A 16,951-nucleotide genomic window follows, 5' to 3' on the forward strand; every position below is an offset into this window, starting at 1 on the left:
TTGATCTTTTCATTTCTGTAGTAAATCAAAAGTTGTATTCGGTCAATTACTGTTGTGCAGCTGAAGTTATTGTGCAAGATTGAATTGAGGAGTCGTTTGGCAGTCATGTGACCGCCGTTAGAGGGTCTTGAACGCTCGATGTATGAGGGCGCGTATTGACAAACGTATTTACAGTAGACATTTTATACAAGAACCGACAGCAAGGGCCACAGCTATAAACTAAAAAACTGCGTTACAACTCATCCACGTAACATTTCTGCTCGCTTCGAATCACCGACATGTGGAACAGCCTCCCCGATGACATCGTTGGCGCTCCGAGTGTGAACGCGTTCAAGAACAGACTTGATAAAGCTACGGAAAAATATATGTTCACACTTAAATGCCTAGCACCCGGTGGAAGTCAAGTAGCTGTTTCAAACTATCGTCAGTCATGAAAAGATCCGGTCAAATGTCACGATTTTGGACCTTCTGTGAACAATGAACGAAAATTACAAGAAGCGGCGACAGGCCACGTCAGGCCTACTCTTCAGCGCGGACGTCACTATACTATGTTATGTAGTATGAAAATAAATAAACTATATAAAATAAATTGGTTCAATTTGCAGAAAATAAAATTACACACGATTGCGAGACCATGACATGAATTACGCTCGTCTTACTCACAGAGCTGAGTTATCTGTGTGGTGCGGCATCTCCGACTCCACAGCAGACATAACCGTGTGGTGTAGCATAATATATTATACTCACTAGGTAAACAACATATAGTGTGGCAGCAACTTTACTTACTGCTGATAGAATAGAATAGAAGTGTCGGCGTTGAAGAAATAGGCCAATGGCCTGTTGCCGATCCTTGAACTTTTCGTGACTTGATTCACAAGGGATCCGGCCTTCGGAACCCGATCTTTCCATAGCTGACGATTGGTTGAGATAGCTGCTGGACATATTGCCTGGTCCGTAATTTACTAGGCATTTTAAGATTGAACATATGCTCCTGCATAGCTTCGTCTAGTCTGTTTTTGAAGATGTTCATACTCGGAGCGTCAACGATGCTATCAAGGAGGCTGTTCCACATGTCGGTGACTCGAAGCGAGAAGAAATGTTGTCGCATGGATGTGTTCCAACGCTGTTTTTTTAGTTTATAGCCGTGGCCCCTGGTGTTGGTTCTTGTTTCAAATTCTAGTAATCCTTCTGGGACCTTGTATATGCCATGAGTATACTTGTATACTTCAATGAGGTCCCCACGCAGACGTCGATAACGGAGGCTTGGAAGCTTCATAATCTTTAATCTTTCCTCATAGGACTTGCCTTTCAAGCCCGGAACTATAGATTAAATACGTTGGCTTTGCCCTCATCAGAGGATATCTTTCGCTGATCTACTTTCAAATCAGAAATACCGTCCTTCATCTTGCACTTCGAGCTAGCGTACAAAAAGAAGGCTTTTGGGTTCTTTTTTGCATTTTTAGCAATACTTTTTTCGAGGGTTTTTACTGCGGTGCGACAGCTTTCTTTAGCTTGATTTCGAGCTCTTGCGTATAGGTTATAGTCAGCATCGCTGATGTAACAGCATGGTGTAGCTTCAGCATTCCTCTTCGCTGAAACAACTGCGGTCTTTGGCATTATCACTTCATAAGCTGAAGTAGCAGCGAGGTGTAGCGTCATGTCTTCGAAAATCGCAGCGCAGTATTTTATTGAAATTTGTTTAGTTCATGATTCGACTGAAAAAGTCATGCACGTGCCTGTTACTGCATCAATCTATTCATTAAGATCAAACGTAGAGTTGCCTCATTGATTTGTCTCTCAATTAAGATCAAGTTGCCTCATGCTTCCTTACAGCCTTTTTTTACATAAGCACCGCAGTCGGGCCTTTAGACGGAAAAAACTTCATCGACTATAAAAAGCGTGGAAATTGAATAAACACATTTCAGTTTTTTTAATGAATTTATGAAATTTTATGAATTTATTTTAATGAATTTAGGAAGAATACATGTTTAATTTATTTAGGAATTACGTTTTAGCATCGGCAGTGAAAAATAGGCCCAAAAAGGCCGACAATGCCTGTCGAGAGTCGAGACACGTCTCGGACAAATTTGCGGCGTACTCGCGGCCGGTCCCCAAATTCAGTGAGAATTGAATACCTCCCAAAGTAATGAATGTAGCTCGATGAAACTTGGTACACATATTCATTAGTGCCTAACGGTGATGTTTAGCTCGTGAGAATTTGTCAAATTTCGGCTTCATTCGGAAGTTATATGACGAAGCGTGCCGAAATTTGCAGTGCGAAATTGGGATAAATTACTGATACTTAGAATATCATAAAGCATTGTAAGCATATCTTTTTTACCCTCATTCATGAAATGTAAATTAGGTTGCAATTTGTTGATTTATCCTTATGGTTTTCCTGGTCTTATTTCCAGGGTAAATTTCCTAGCTAACTCGTGTGTTTTGATGCAGTGCCACACCAGCTGACGTCAGATGTAAATAACAATGGCTAGTGATACTAGTGACGGAGCGAATAAATTATCTAATGGAATTAATAATTTGAATATTATGGGAACGAGTGAGAATGAATCTATATCCAATCATCATCCTCAAAACGATGTTGAAAATAAAACCGAAGTTGATTTAGAAAGTGTAAAAGCAGAATGGGGGTTTGATTTGCAGGAGTTATACAAGCTTGTTGTTAAGTTTTATAAAGGTGAGTCATTTATTAAGAATCTGCTTCCACTGATTATCATGCTGAAAATTGTCATGTCTACCCTTATACTTTATAGTTATAAAATGCATGTTGGAAAAATAAAATTTGCCAGTAGCCACCATCCACTCACATGACCAAGCAGCCAGTCTGGCTTAAATCTGGAAAATTAGGCAGCATTATCCAATGATTGCAGGTTAAAGTTTGAAACTTATTTTTAAATGTAATTTTTGAAAATTGTAGTCAATTTTGCTGTTTGTTTTATTTGCATAACATAAATCTGGCAAGTGGCAAGGCAAGGAAGATAAAATTTGATGAAATTGACTGCAAGCACCCTAATAAGGCTAGGCTCAGCAGGCTGTAAAGTAGGGCCTTTCAGCTCAAGATATTGGCGTCATTGGAGCATCATCATCAGCCACCTTGACGAAGACTTGACCTTACATGACATCAGCGTCCAATGGGAACTGAAATTGCCTTCTTCATCTTTAAACTGAGTTGAAATAGCCATCTTCATCTACAAGAACTTCCTTGGAATACAATGGTCAATTGGAGGCTGGACTGCTTGAGACTTGAGTACAGGGCAAGCGGAATTGTCAAACTGTCTATTCACTCCTCTGTTCATACGATACCAAAAGGCTTGCAAAGTACCAAAAAGTTTGTATGTTCCTGCTGTAGTTAACTGTCTTCCATTGGTCATGCTAGTTTCAAATCCACACTGTTTATAAAGTGTAGTAAAATAATATGAAATGTAAGTGGAGCCTTGTCTCTATCAGAGACAGTCATATCATTTTTATTTGACCATAAACATTTGTTCCTAACTTCCTAGTATCTGCACCACTCATTGTAAATGGAACATAAGTTGCATATAGGTACTTATAACTCAACACGTATAACTCGGCAGCTTTGTGGCAGACAGACACGTGGCGCCATCTATTAAGAGTGGCAAAGTAGAGTGAGGCTTGACACGATTCTGCCGCCCGGACTGCCTTAAATCACTGTGCTCATATCAACAAAGCTATTGTGAACCCTTCGTCCTAGTAACCATTGCTTAGTTCTAGAATTATTATTGTTCTTGTTATTCACTGCATGCGCTGCTTGCGGTCTTTCAGATTTTCAACTGTTTTATAAATAGTTGGCTGAAGACTGGCAAATATCTAGAATGCAATAATTTCAATCTAAATTTTGCTGCTGAGGTGTTGCCAAAGATCTTGTGATATTCACCACTTTCTGCACAGTGGCTTCTAATCATGTGTGGTTACGAATCTGATACCACGTTGGCAAATCCTTACTTGATCACATTCACAAGTCGTGTATCCGTAACTGACAAATTTTTGCAATGAAGGTGTTTTAAGATAAAAAAAAGCTTCAACTTTCACATAAAATTATCACAATTTTATCCATACCAACAAAGTTTTTGATATCATACAAAATGATGGGATTAACTGAAAATCTTTCAAGGCATAAGGCACATCATGCATATGACAAAATACCATCGCCAAGATCTTGTTTTGGTAATGTCAAGTTTGATTTCACAATAAATAGATTTGATACAATCATACACATTCCTGAGATTTAAATTATGAAAAGTTATTTCAAAACTTAAGCACCTATTGATATGCATCCAGATGAGAATTTTTCATGTTTTTGCCCTATTTTGTAGACATTGTCTAATTAACTTAAGATTCTTTTTCACTTCAGATTCTGAATGATTTTGTCTCCCATCATGAGTTTTCTACCATCTCATGTCTTATACAAAATGAGAAGTGGCAATTATTGCATTAAATAAATCATTGAGCACTTAGGCATGTACCTTGAGCAAAAGGTGTATTAAATAATTTAATTTAATAAAATTTAATTTTTAATTTGAAATTTTATTCAAAAATTTTAATTAAAATTTTTAATCAAAATTTTTTATTAAAAATATAATTAAAATTTTTAATTAATATATTTTATAATTTAATTTGATTCTACAGCTAGAATTAGCCTTTGGCAACTGAACAAGCTAGCAGTGGTCGCTTGCTGGTAGGTATGTAGGTAGGTATTTTATTAATCCCGTTTGTATATACAAATGGAAATATCCCTTCTATTTCAGGATCTGTTCTTGAATATACTTGTGAAAACTAAACTTCTATAGTCAATTGAGACTTTGAAATGACAAAATACTTAGATTTGAAATATTTAGAATAGTGAGATGATCAAAAGAAATTTGATTGTGAAAGAAGTAAGAATAAATTCATTTCTTAATGTAAAAGTCCAAAGATATTTCAAATCTTCATCAGGAATTATGCCAATGTTAATTAACTTGAACCAAATATGCAGTACGGTACCTACCTATACTAAAAGCTTTAACACTACAATGTCAATTCCAGTTCATTACAACATTAAACAATGGGATTGCTAGTGATGCCTGAAAATTAGTGGCATATGAGGCTTCTTGAATTGGCTCTGCTCACCTAGTTTATAGTAAAACAATCAATATTCAGGATTAAATTTACCAGTAATCTTTTTAATATGAGATAGTTGGCAAGTGTGTACCGGTATTGAAATGTTCTTGGCATTGGAAACTGGAATTGCATTAACCCACTGAAGAACAGTCAACAGAACAACAGCTCTATGTATGCTTTCATTACACAAGCAGTAATGCGAGTGTGCTCCGTTAAATCGCTAATGGCCACGTGGTGTGCATCATGTTAAACTTTTATTGGTGGCGTGATTTGTTATTAATTCATAAATGTTAATTTGCTTTCTTTGACTTGGAGACAAAATGCCAATGAAATAATATTTAGTCTAATTGAAATCTTAAACTTAAAGTGTTGCAACCTCCATTCTTGATTCTTTCAAAAAAAAAAAGTGGCAGAGGTGGATCAAAAAAATATATGAACCCTAATTGTTAGAATTCTAACCTGGTGGCACCAGAGATTTCCTAGTACCGGTATCAGTTCATTTTTAATTTCCTCATTTACTCGATATTTTAATCAATTTCTTATGTACGTACATGACAATGCTGCTGCTGGTATCCATGATACTTTGCTGGTCTACTTATATAAGTATTTAAACTATGAAAAATTGATTGTTTTCTAATGAATTTCATAAACCACCTTTAAAACAATTATTTTCACTGGCAATATATGGAAGTTTCTGCTCAGTACATAAGATTGGTAATGTTATGTGTGTTATTGTATCAGATGGTATTATTATGGTGATCCTCTGATTATTAATCACAATGATAATTTTGATTAGGGTATTAACCACTCTCAGGAATTTGCAGGTTTTTGTGTAACTTTCCTGTACAAAATAAGCTTCCTGAAATCAATGGTTGCAGGAAGCCTTAAATCAGTTTAAATTAATTTAGCCTTGAATTCTATTTGTCCTTCAGAAACTTGTTATTACTGTTTCCCGTCATTCTGATTATTTATTGTATAAAATTTTATATGAATCAATTGTGATTTAGTTTTATATAGGTATTTGTTATTTTTTAGGCCTGCCATTGAATTAGGTTACTATCTTCAAGTTTGAAAGTATTTTCCTTTTATAGGATAAAATATTGCAAAACTAAAAATAGTGGCGTAAAGTTCATTTTTACTATCTACGGTATGTAGCAGAAAGAAAGTTAGGAAATCATCCATTTACTTCCTCTAAAAAATCCCTGAAAAAAAGTGTGAAAAGTGAGATTTTGGAAAAGTACTGTCAACCGGGGCTACTCGGGACAGTCCTCCGACACGGCCTCAGTAAGCAAAGGGTCCAGTTAAGAAAAAAAAAGGATTAAAAACAAAGAATATTGATTACATTTACCTCGCTTGGCAAAAAAATTTAACTTATCGAAAAATTAGTACATCATGGGTTGTCACAAAATTGCACATAGAATGCTATATATATAATTGTGCACCGGGAATCATAGAATGAAAAGTAATTGACCTAAACTATGATTTATTTCTCCAAAACATATGATGGTTGTCATTAAAACATTCCTTTCTGTTTCAGGTATGTTTTTCACAATCTTTTTTTATAGTAAATTCACTTAACCCAATTAAAATGGTGTGAAATTACAAGCTGTCCTGTAAGCTTACAGATATACAGAAAAAATGCTATAAGGCTGCTGATATGAAGCTTGCAGTGGACAAGGTTGTTGTAAATGCTCAATGGCATGTTCATGGATATGGTAATATCACATCAATAATATGGTACCCTCAACTGGGGTGACTTGGGCATGTTTTTGATTTTGTTTTGCAAACAAAAGCAGGGTCATAAACGAAGGCCAAAGTCACTCTGGCGTTTATGACCTTGTTTACGGCCCTGGCATTTATGACCCCAGCGTTTACGACCCCGTTTTTGTTTGCAAAACAAAATCAAAAACACTGTGGAAGTCACCCCAGTTGATGGTAATTAATGTTTACGGTAATATCATCAATAAAGAAAAAAAACAAGTAAAAATCACTGAAAATGTCATTTATTCTACCTCTACATCATCTACAATGAAAGAGGAGGACTTCAGAGTACTGTTAGTAATTGATGAGTACTATGCTCTGCATGCTTCAAATGTTTAAAAATGAAGTTATATTCCCAGTGTCCCGAGTAGCCCCGTTCGACGGGGCTACTCGGGACACTCTTTTTTTGCTTCTGGCACCTTACGAATAGCATATGAAATTTTTTTGAAGATGCCATTCGATAGCCCTCACAAAGAGCTATAAAATGAGCCTAAATTTGTTTATGAAATGTTTCATGGTAATAAGTTATGAATGAAAAACGTTCAAAAGTGTCCCAAGTAGCCCCGGTTGACGGTACCTCTGCTAAGGTCTGTAGAAAAAAATACTCGCCGTATCCAAAAATTTTACTCAATAAAAATTGCACACATTTGTTGCCTTGAAAATGTGATTGGCAGAATAAACATACCCGGTATCTCATTCCAAAAAAATGGCCGCCATTTCCACAAGATGGGGTAATAAGGGACAACCCTAAAAACGCATTTACAGTAAAACCTCAATTAGCAAAGACTCCAGTTAATGAAAAAATCAATTAATAAAAAATAATTTTGATTATATTTACCTTGCTCAGTAAAAAAATTTCACTAACCAAAATTAATGCATTATCGGTCATCACAAAATTGTGCAGAGATGTCATAGATAGAATTGTGCACTGGGCAACATACATTGAAAAGTAGTTCACTAAAACTATGATTAATTTCATCAAAAAATATGATAGTTGTCACTAAAATATTCCTTTCTGTTTCAGATATGTTTTTGTGATTTTTTCATTATAGTTAATTCACTTGACCCAATTAAAATGGTGCAAAATTATAAGCCGGTCTGTAAACTTTACAGATACCTACAGAAGAAATGCTATAAGGCTGCTGATATGAAGCCTGCAGTGGACAAGGTTGTTGTCCATGCTCAATAGCATGTTCATGGATATGGTAATATCATAGGTATAAATAATATGGTAATGTGTGGATATGGTAATGTATCAATAAAGGTAAAAGAAAAATCTCAGAAAATGTAATTTATTCTACATCTACATCATCTACAAAGGAAGAGGAGGACTTAAGAGTACTGTTAGTAATGGATGAATACCTACACCATGCACACTTCAAATATTCTAAAATAATGTTTTATTTCAAAGTGTCCCTTATTATCCAATTCCCAAGGGTAATTCAGGAGGCTTTTATTTTGCACCTGGCTCCTTTCAAATAGCATATGGAATTTTTTCAGATATGCCATACGATACGGTAGCCCTTGCAAAGACCTTTACAATGAGCCCAAACTCGTTCATGAAATGTTTCATGGTAAGAAGCATGAAATGAAATGTTTCATGGTAGCCGTTTGTTGGTATTTCTAACTGAACAAGTTATCAGGCTGGATTAGACATGATTTCATTAGCCACCATTTGTAGAATTCCAACCTTTCTCATTTTGTTCATTTTTACCTTATTTTGAGGAAAAACCAATAACATAATATGTACAAGGCTTGTTGATGATATTCATAGATCTCATTATACTGTATTAATTCTCTGCTAATAGGTAATCTAATGCAATTCTTTTTACAATGATTTTCAACTGCCAACATGGCATGATGAATGTGCAAAAAATAGGTAAAATCTTGTTAACACATTTTTCCAAATATTCAAATGTTATTCTATATAGTGATTTTTTTAAACAATTTTATGGTCAGAAACATACCTAGCTACATTTTTCCAGGGAATTTAATATTTTATTATAAAAGGATGTAATATATTACCTCTATGTTTGCAGAAAAAAGTGGCAAGGCCATACAATTGACATACAGCGAGCGTTGTCACCTTGTTGCCCTCACACAGCAAGTCATCCATGGGCCCTACGATGACGCTGCTGCTGCCTCTCAGACGCTGGGCATTATGGACGTCGTGGGACGAGACAGAAGGTCGGCTTAGTTCATATTCATACATATATTTAGAGCCCAGCATACGTATATAAATATGAACTAGGTACTTAGTTCATATTCTTGTTTACACACGTACGATCAATGACCGGAGAATTCATTGATTTATATTATCAGTGAGTGGAACTTTTCTTCAGATGATGGTAGATTAAAAGGCAAGCTTCCTGAAACTTGCCTTTTAATCTACCATCATCTGAAGAAAAGTTCCACTCACTGATAATATAAATCAATGAATTCTCTGGTCATCGATCGCGCGTGTGTAAACAAGTAAATTCTTTTATCTAATATTAATTAGTTCATATTCATACCTATATGAATATGAACCAAGTTCATATTCATACATATATGTAGTGTACAACACACATATATGAATATGAACTAGGTACTTAGTTCATATTCATATGCTGCCTCACACACTCTGGGCATTAGGGACGTCGTGGGACAAGACAGAAGGTCTGCTTAGTTTGTATGCAAGTTGAGATTTATTTCTGTTGGAAGTTAATAAATTTATTTACCCTAATGTACTTAGTTTAGTTTAGGTCTGCTTAGTTTGTATGCAAGTTGAGATTTATTTCTGTTGGAAGTTAATAAATTTATTTACCCTAATGTACTTAGTTTAGTTTAGGGCTGCTTAGTTTATATGCAAGTTGAGATCTTTATTTTTGTTGAATGTTAGTACATTTATTTACTTTAATGAACTCTGATTAAAAAATGGAAATGTGATTCAAATCAATGGATCACATACATGATACAGTGGGCTAGGATATTTGATTCACTACATTGCAATAGTATGAGAAGACTGTTAATTACAAATGGCAAAGGCTTGTTCTTCCCATTCTCTTAATAGGGAAATTCAAAATATAAAATTGGCTTTCTAAATCTGGTACACGGTAATTATTTATTTGTTTATTTATTACGGTATTTACGGTATTACGGTATTTATTTATTTATTGTTTTTTAATGAGTACGGTACTGATAATAAATATTATTTAATTATATTTATGCAAACTTTTCAATCAGGTTTGGGAGTATGAGTCCAACAAAATTCATATTTTGCCTATATTCAGTGTGGGACTAGTGTGAATATTAATCACATCTAGCCATGGCAATAAAGATTTTAATATCCAGTCACTATTGACCTAAATGAATAAAAATGTAAGTCATTAATTGGAACATGAGTATAGTGATGAACCATTACTTGACATCAGTAACTCCTGATCATGACATAATAGTAATTATCAAGATTTTTAACAAAGAAGCTTGTTGGCTGAGAAGATCTTTGGTCTAAAATGTCCACAACACTATTGCCAGAATTCAATGACCTATAACTATACTGTATAACAATGACCTACTATATAACTACTATAACTATAATTGATGAGAAGGAACTATGCAGTGTGCACATATACCTAAAAATTTGAATTTATTATCCCAAAGCAATACCATGTGACCACAAGTAAATAAATTTTCACCATAAATTATTATAATCACTACCTATAACTTGCATGACCAGATTGACCACCATAAATTAATGATAAAATAAAAATAGATTATAATTATAAGATAAATTATTATAATCTCAATAATCTCCATGCCCAGATTGGCATGGCAGATTATAACATAAATTATTATAATCTCCATTATCTCTATGACCAGATTGGCATGGCAGATTATAAGATAAATTATTATAATCTCTATTATCTCCATGACCAGATTGGCATGGCAGATTATAACATAAATTGTTATAATCTCTATAATCTCCATGACCAGATTGGCATGGCAGTCGCTGGGCAAGATGTCGAGTGATGAGGCCAAGTTGGAGTTTATCGAGCAGCTGCACCGCCTCGCCCCGACCCTCAAGCCGTACATTGAGGCGTGTCTTGCTGACCACCTGCACCACCTGCAGCTGCAGGAGGAGCAGCGTCTGCAGCAGGAGGAAGAGCACAGATTACAGCTGCAGAAAGAACAAGAGAGAATTCAGCAGGAAGAAATTCGGAGACAACAGGAACAGACAAAGTACGATTAGTTTCTAGTAAATGTCAATACATTTTTTTCGTGGCAGAAGGATGTTTTGCCAACACACAAACTAGGGGTTCAATCATGGCTGTAAACATGTTTGTATGTTTATTGATTAGTTTCTAGTAAATGTCAATAGGTACATTTTTTTCATGGCAGAAGGGCGTTTTGCTATCATACAAACTAAGAGTTCAATCATGGCTGTATGCTTATGTTCATTGATCTGACAATTGGGTTTTGTTTAAATATGTTATGAAAAAACATTTGTAGGAATTGCACATAGAAATTACGGATATATAGGGTACTAGTTATTTCATGATAGAATGCATTTTTAATTATCAAGCACTGTTCAAAAGGTAATTGACTTGTATGAATTGAAGCTCCAAACACCAGTGAGCAACAGCCATTATATATTACCTGGACTGACACGCAGGTTAATTTTAGGTTCATTTCAATCTTAAAGAATATGTCCTAATAGTAATGGGCCTTCAGCTTTTCCATTCATTAGAATCCATCAAAGTTTGAACTATGACATTTTCTAAAATTTAATTTCTGAATTAAAAGTTTTTAGCTTTAATTTTTAAAAATTTGAATAGGAAGTTTGACACTATATACTATTTCACATCTGCTTAACATGTTGACTACGATTGCTTCATCTTGTACTATTATTTCATTTTTTGTACTCTTTTTAAGCAGGGTTGCCAGACGGTCATTTTTTCCGGACAAATTCCGTGATTTAGTTTTTCTCAATTGCGTTGGCCGGCTAAAAGTTATGATAGGGGTACTTCCTAATTAAATTTTAAATACTGCAAAAAGAAAATAAATGGAATTTTTATAGCGGAACCTACAAATAAACTAGTATACATTGAATTATCGGCCTTTTTTGGCCTTTTTTGTTCTCAGATTTGGCCGATTTTAGGCAACCTGAATTATGTACCACTACCTCCTGGAGAAATACATTTCGTGGTACGCATATGTATCAATACGTACCTAGTCAACGTGTTAATAATGATTAGTTACAGATTGTGGTGCAAAGTTTTCCATACAGCAATTCTATGACTTTTTCTTTATGCGATGTAGATTTTTTCCAAGAAACATGGTTTTATTTTTTTATATGGTACAGTACTATTATAGATAATTTTCTTATTAAGCTCTTAATAAAATTTGATACATTGGCTTAGTCCAGATTATATAACAAACTAAAAAATTAGAAAGGGAAATGGTTTTGTGTCAGTGAAAGGGCGCTGGGTGTGAATGGATGTAAATTCATGAGGAATGAGAAGAGATGGAGAGACGTGAATTATTCAAATTAAGTTAATTAATGAATTAAGAAGAACATTAGGAATTAAATTGCTTGTGTTCTCCCTGTGTTGGCATAGTCAGTGCTAATGGCAAGCTATGTAATTGTCCTTATGCTAATAATTTTTTCTCTGGCATAACTAGTAGCACCTGTTGCTACTCTCTCACATAAGATTGCTTTATCACAGATATCATTAAATCATCATCATTAAATTCAATTTTAATTTACATCATCAAATCATTGTGTTGTCAAGTATTCTCACAATATACAATCCAGCTTTTGACATTTCATAAAAATTTTAAGCATTTGCATTAAATCTTGTAATTAAAATTTTACCTGAAAATTGATGTTCCCCAAAATGTTTCTTGGCTGCAGAATGTTAGAATTATATAAAATTTTACTGAAATATCATTCAGGGGCCATACTTTCAAAATTCGTTAAGTGAACGTAAGTACTTACGCTCTATTTTCTTGTCTATGATTGGTGGATTTTGCTTGAAAGGCCGTCAATGATTGGCTGATGAACTTACGATCTCTTAACTTTTTTTGAAAGTATGGGCCATCGTCATTTTCACACTGTACAAATTAATTTTTGAAAGTACAGATTCTTTTATTACAGTAAATTATTCATGCAGAACTTATTTCTAATAAAGCTTTATAATTAAACCTTCAACATTGTGTGGCATTGTTGCTGAACTCATTAGGATTCGTAATAGAAATTTACAATCAATACCGTATTGATTAAACAATAAGAACTGTTCATCTCATAGCAGGAAATTAAAATAAAAAACAGGCTTCAATTGCTATATTAACTTCACAGTTTTTTATCAGTTGTAATGGTTGGAATGCCTAAGAATATTTCAGTATCTAGGTTTTACTGATAACACTTTTAGCTTACAATTTTTATTACATTTTTTTACTTGACAACTCCTTACATCTGAATAATTCTGATTCTAATTATTGCACTCTGGACAGAAATGCTTGATATTGTACAGCGCTTTAATTAACTTATTGAATGCTCAGCAAAGAAACTTTCTGTTTAGTTTCTAAGATATATTTTCTATTTAGTTCATAGGACCGCTGTGTTTCATTACAATTATATAAAGCCTTTCATCATATGTGAAAGTCATCATCTTATTTCTTAGATAAGATAATGGCATTACTATCTCTCAGTCATTATCTAGGAAATATTGGCTGTATTTATTTGTAAAGTTTCAAGTTTTATTATCCTCTTCTGTTCATTGAAAATAAAAATATATATGAATTAATATGTTTACTTTGGTTGCTGAAATATTAGCTGTATTTATTTAAAAAGTTTAAAGTTTTCTTATCCTCTTCTGTATATATATACTGATACCTATACACTGTATAAATAAAAATATAGGTATATAAATTAATATGTTTAATTTGTTTACAGACGAGAGATTCAAGCCGCCCTCAACCAGCAGACGTTTGCTCAGTTCAGGAGCTACGCTGAGCACCAGTTCCCTGATAACCCTGATCAGGTGAGCTGATAACCCTGATCTGGTAATCTGGTGAGCTGATAACCCTGATCTGGTGAGCTGATAACCCTGATCTGGTGAGCTGATTAGTGGTACAGTAATTCAGGGTTGCCATTTGGCCTAAAAAACGGCCAAGTCCGCGAACAAAAAAGGCTTATAACTTGATATAAACTAGTATATTTGTAGGTTCCAGTGTAGAAATTAAATTTTTTTCTAGTTTTTTAAAATTTAATTTTGAAGTATCCTTATCATAAATTTTAGCAGGCCGACGCAATTGAAAAAAAAATAGCGGAATTTGCATTTATCAACTCAAAATCCTAGCAAAATTTTCAAGATTTTCTGCAGCATTAAAGTCAATGCATTTTTTTCGTGGCATAAGGATGGTTTGCTATCCTACAAACTAGGGGTTCAATCATGGTTGTAGACATATTTCAAAGAATTTTAGTTATGTTCATTGATGTGGTGACTGGGTCTTGTAAAGTAAAAAAGTTATTGTATACAGCATTAAAGTTATTGTTTTGTGTGCAGCAAGCCGTGCTGATAAGGCAGCTGCAGGATCAGCATTATCAGCAGTACATGCAGCAAGTGTATCAGCAGCAGCTGCAGCGGCAGCAGCAACAAGCAGCTTTATTGCAGGTATATATGTCTTATCGCAGCATTCTGTTGAAAATGCCATGTGTTGAAAATGCCTGGTGTTGAAAATGCCTGGTGTTGAAAATGCCTGGTGTTGGAAATGCCTGGTGTTCAAAATGCCTGGTGTTGAAAAAGCCTGGTGTTGAAAAAGCCTGGTGTTGAAAATGCGTTGTGTTGAAAATGCCTTGTGTTGAAAATGCCTGGTGTTGGAAATGCCTTGTGTTGAAAATGCCTTGTGTTGAAAATGCCTGGTGTTGAAAATGCCTTGTGTTGAAAATGCCTGGTGTTGAAAATGTCTGGTGTTGAAAATGCCTGGTGTTGAAAATGCGTTGTGCTGAAAATGCGTGGTGTTGAAAATGTCTGGTGTTGAAAATGCCTGGTGTTGAAAATGCGTTGTGCTGAAAATGCGTGGTGTTGAAAATGTCTGGTGTTGAAAATGCATTGTGTTGAAAATGCCTGGTGTTGAAAATGCCTGGTGTTGAAAATGTCTGGTGTGGAAAATGCATTGTGTTGAAAATGCCTGGTGTTGAAAATGCCTGGTGTTGAAAATGTCTGGTGTGGAAAATGCATTGTGTTGAAAATGCCTGGTGTTGAAAATGCCTGGTGTTGAAAATGCCTTGTGTTGAAAATGCATGGTGTTGAAAATGCCTTGTGTTGAAAATGCATGGTGTTGAAAATGCCTTGTGTTGAAAATGCCTTGTGTTGAAAATGCCTTGTGTTGAAAATGCCTTGTGTTGAAAATGCCTTGTGTTGAAAATGCCATGTGTTGAAAATGCCATGTGCTGAAAATGCCTAGTGCTGGAAATATTTTTTCAAACAATACCCTTACTGCTTTAATTTTCCACATATTGCATTTATATTAAACTTTCTTGTTTGCCTCTATTATTTCTCTAAAATTCTGGCATTTCAATGCACATTTAACTCTGTATTAATTGTCATTTGCTCGCAGTGCTTCAAAATTTATTTGTATTATGTCAAAACTTTAATTATTGTGCGTCTTATTTTGTACAGTTTTTGCTTACTTCAGGGTGAAAACCGGGCATGGAAAATCTGGAAAGTCATAGAATTTGATTTATCATTTTTATGGCCCGGAAAGTCATGGGATTTCATTTCTGGTTATGGAAAATCATGGAATTTGCAAGTAAATGAAGAAAAAAAGAAATTGTTTCACTGTGCTGCATGTGTATAAACCCATTAATGTCGAGCGGTTCCATTTGGATCCAGTGGAGAAAAATGAATTCATAATATAATTGTAAACTAAAATAAATATACAAGTGGATGCGTAGGTTTGATAGGTACACATCTTGTACATGTTCTGGCAAAGTTTGGTTCTGCTGCGCCGACTGTACCCTATTTTCTGTTAACATTCAAAGATTACTAGAACCAGGGGCCATACTTTCAAAACTCGCTAAGTGAACGTAAGTTCTTACGCTCTATTTTCTTGTCTATGATTGGTGGATTTTGCTCGAAAGGCCGTCAATGATTGGCTGATGAACTTACGAACTCTTAACTTTTTTTTGAAAGTATAGGCCCTCGTCATGGAAAATTCATGGAATTTTTTCTCTAAATACTGGTACGCACCCTGTTACTTGCTCTTCTATTTTATCTAACATTTATGACTTCAGTTTTAAATATTCGTTCTCAAAATCAGTTTCCATTATAATGATTCATATGGATTTGAATGATCTCTTTTCATGGCAAGTGCTTAACTTTAAACTCCATTACATTTTCAAGTTATAATAAAACTAACTTAACATTGTTTAGATTAGGACCTTACATGCAACACTAGTGCACGCAACACTAGTGCACGCAACACTAGTGCACGCAACACTAGTGCATGCAACACTAGTGCATGCAACACTAGTGCACGCAACACTAGTGCACGCAACACTAGTGCACGCAACACTAGTGCACGCAACACCGGTCCGTGTTTTTTCCGTTATTGCATGTGGACCGGAATTTATTAGTACCTATCTGAAATCGATGAGTCAAATAACTAACTCTGCATCATTACTAAAACAGTTGGAGCTTCATTTATCTGTCAATAAATAAACCAGAAAATAGGAAATTGTTGAGCCTGTCTCTCTTATCAAGGCTCATGTTACCAGGACCAAAAAAATGAAAATCCACGGACTGGTGAACATTAACACGGACACGGACACCGGATTTGCAACACTAACTGGTCATTGCACGGACCGGTCATTGCACGGACCGGTCATTGCACGGACCGGTCATTGCACGGACCGGTCATTGCACGGACCGGTCATTGCACAGACCGGTCATTGCACAGACCCTGTCTCTTATACACATCTAGATGTGTATAAGAGACAGGCATTATGGACAAGATCCAATCCTGGAGATGTATTTTTAAGAGATTTTAAGGAGCGTTGTAGCTCGTA

At 35.0% G+C, this 16,951-nt stretch overlaps 1 protein-coding gene across 1 annotated transcript in view; it reads left to right on the forward strand.

The window, feature by feature from the left end:
* Nucleotides 1-2,443: 2,443 nt before the first annotated feature.
* The window catches only part of LOC108669209 (Golgi resident protein GCP60), a gene marked incomplete at its 3' end in the record, with an annotated part of 18,541 nt that continues 4,033 nt past the window's right edge, over nucleotides 2,444-16,951 (forward strand). The window contains 5 exon segments of the mRNA XM_047882802.1: nucleotides 2,444-2,695; nucleotides 8,937-9,084; nucleotides 10,873-11,118; nucleotides 13,835-13,922; nucleotides 14,448-14,551. Of these exon segments, the coding sequence (XP_047738758.1) occupies nucleotides 2,485-2,695; nucleotides 8,937-9,084; nucleotides 10,873-11,118; nucleotides 13,835-13,922; nucleotides 14,448-14,551 (797 nt within the window).

The sequence above is a fragment of the Hyalella azteca genome, unplaced genomic scaffold (assembly GCF_000764305.2).
Source record: "Hyalella azteca isolate HAZT.00-mixed unplaced genomic scaffold, Hazt_2.0.2 contig11366, whole genome shotgun sequence".
Classification (NCBI taxonomy): Eukaryota; Metazoa; Arthropoda; class Malacostraca; order Amphipoda; family Hyalellidae; genus Hyalella; species Hyalella azteca.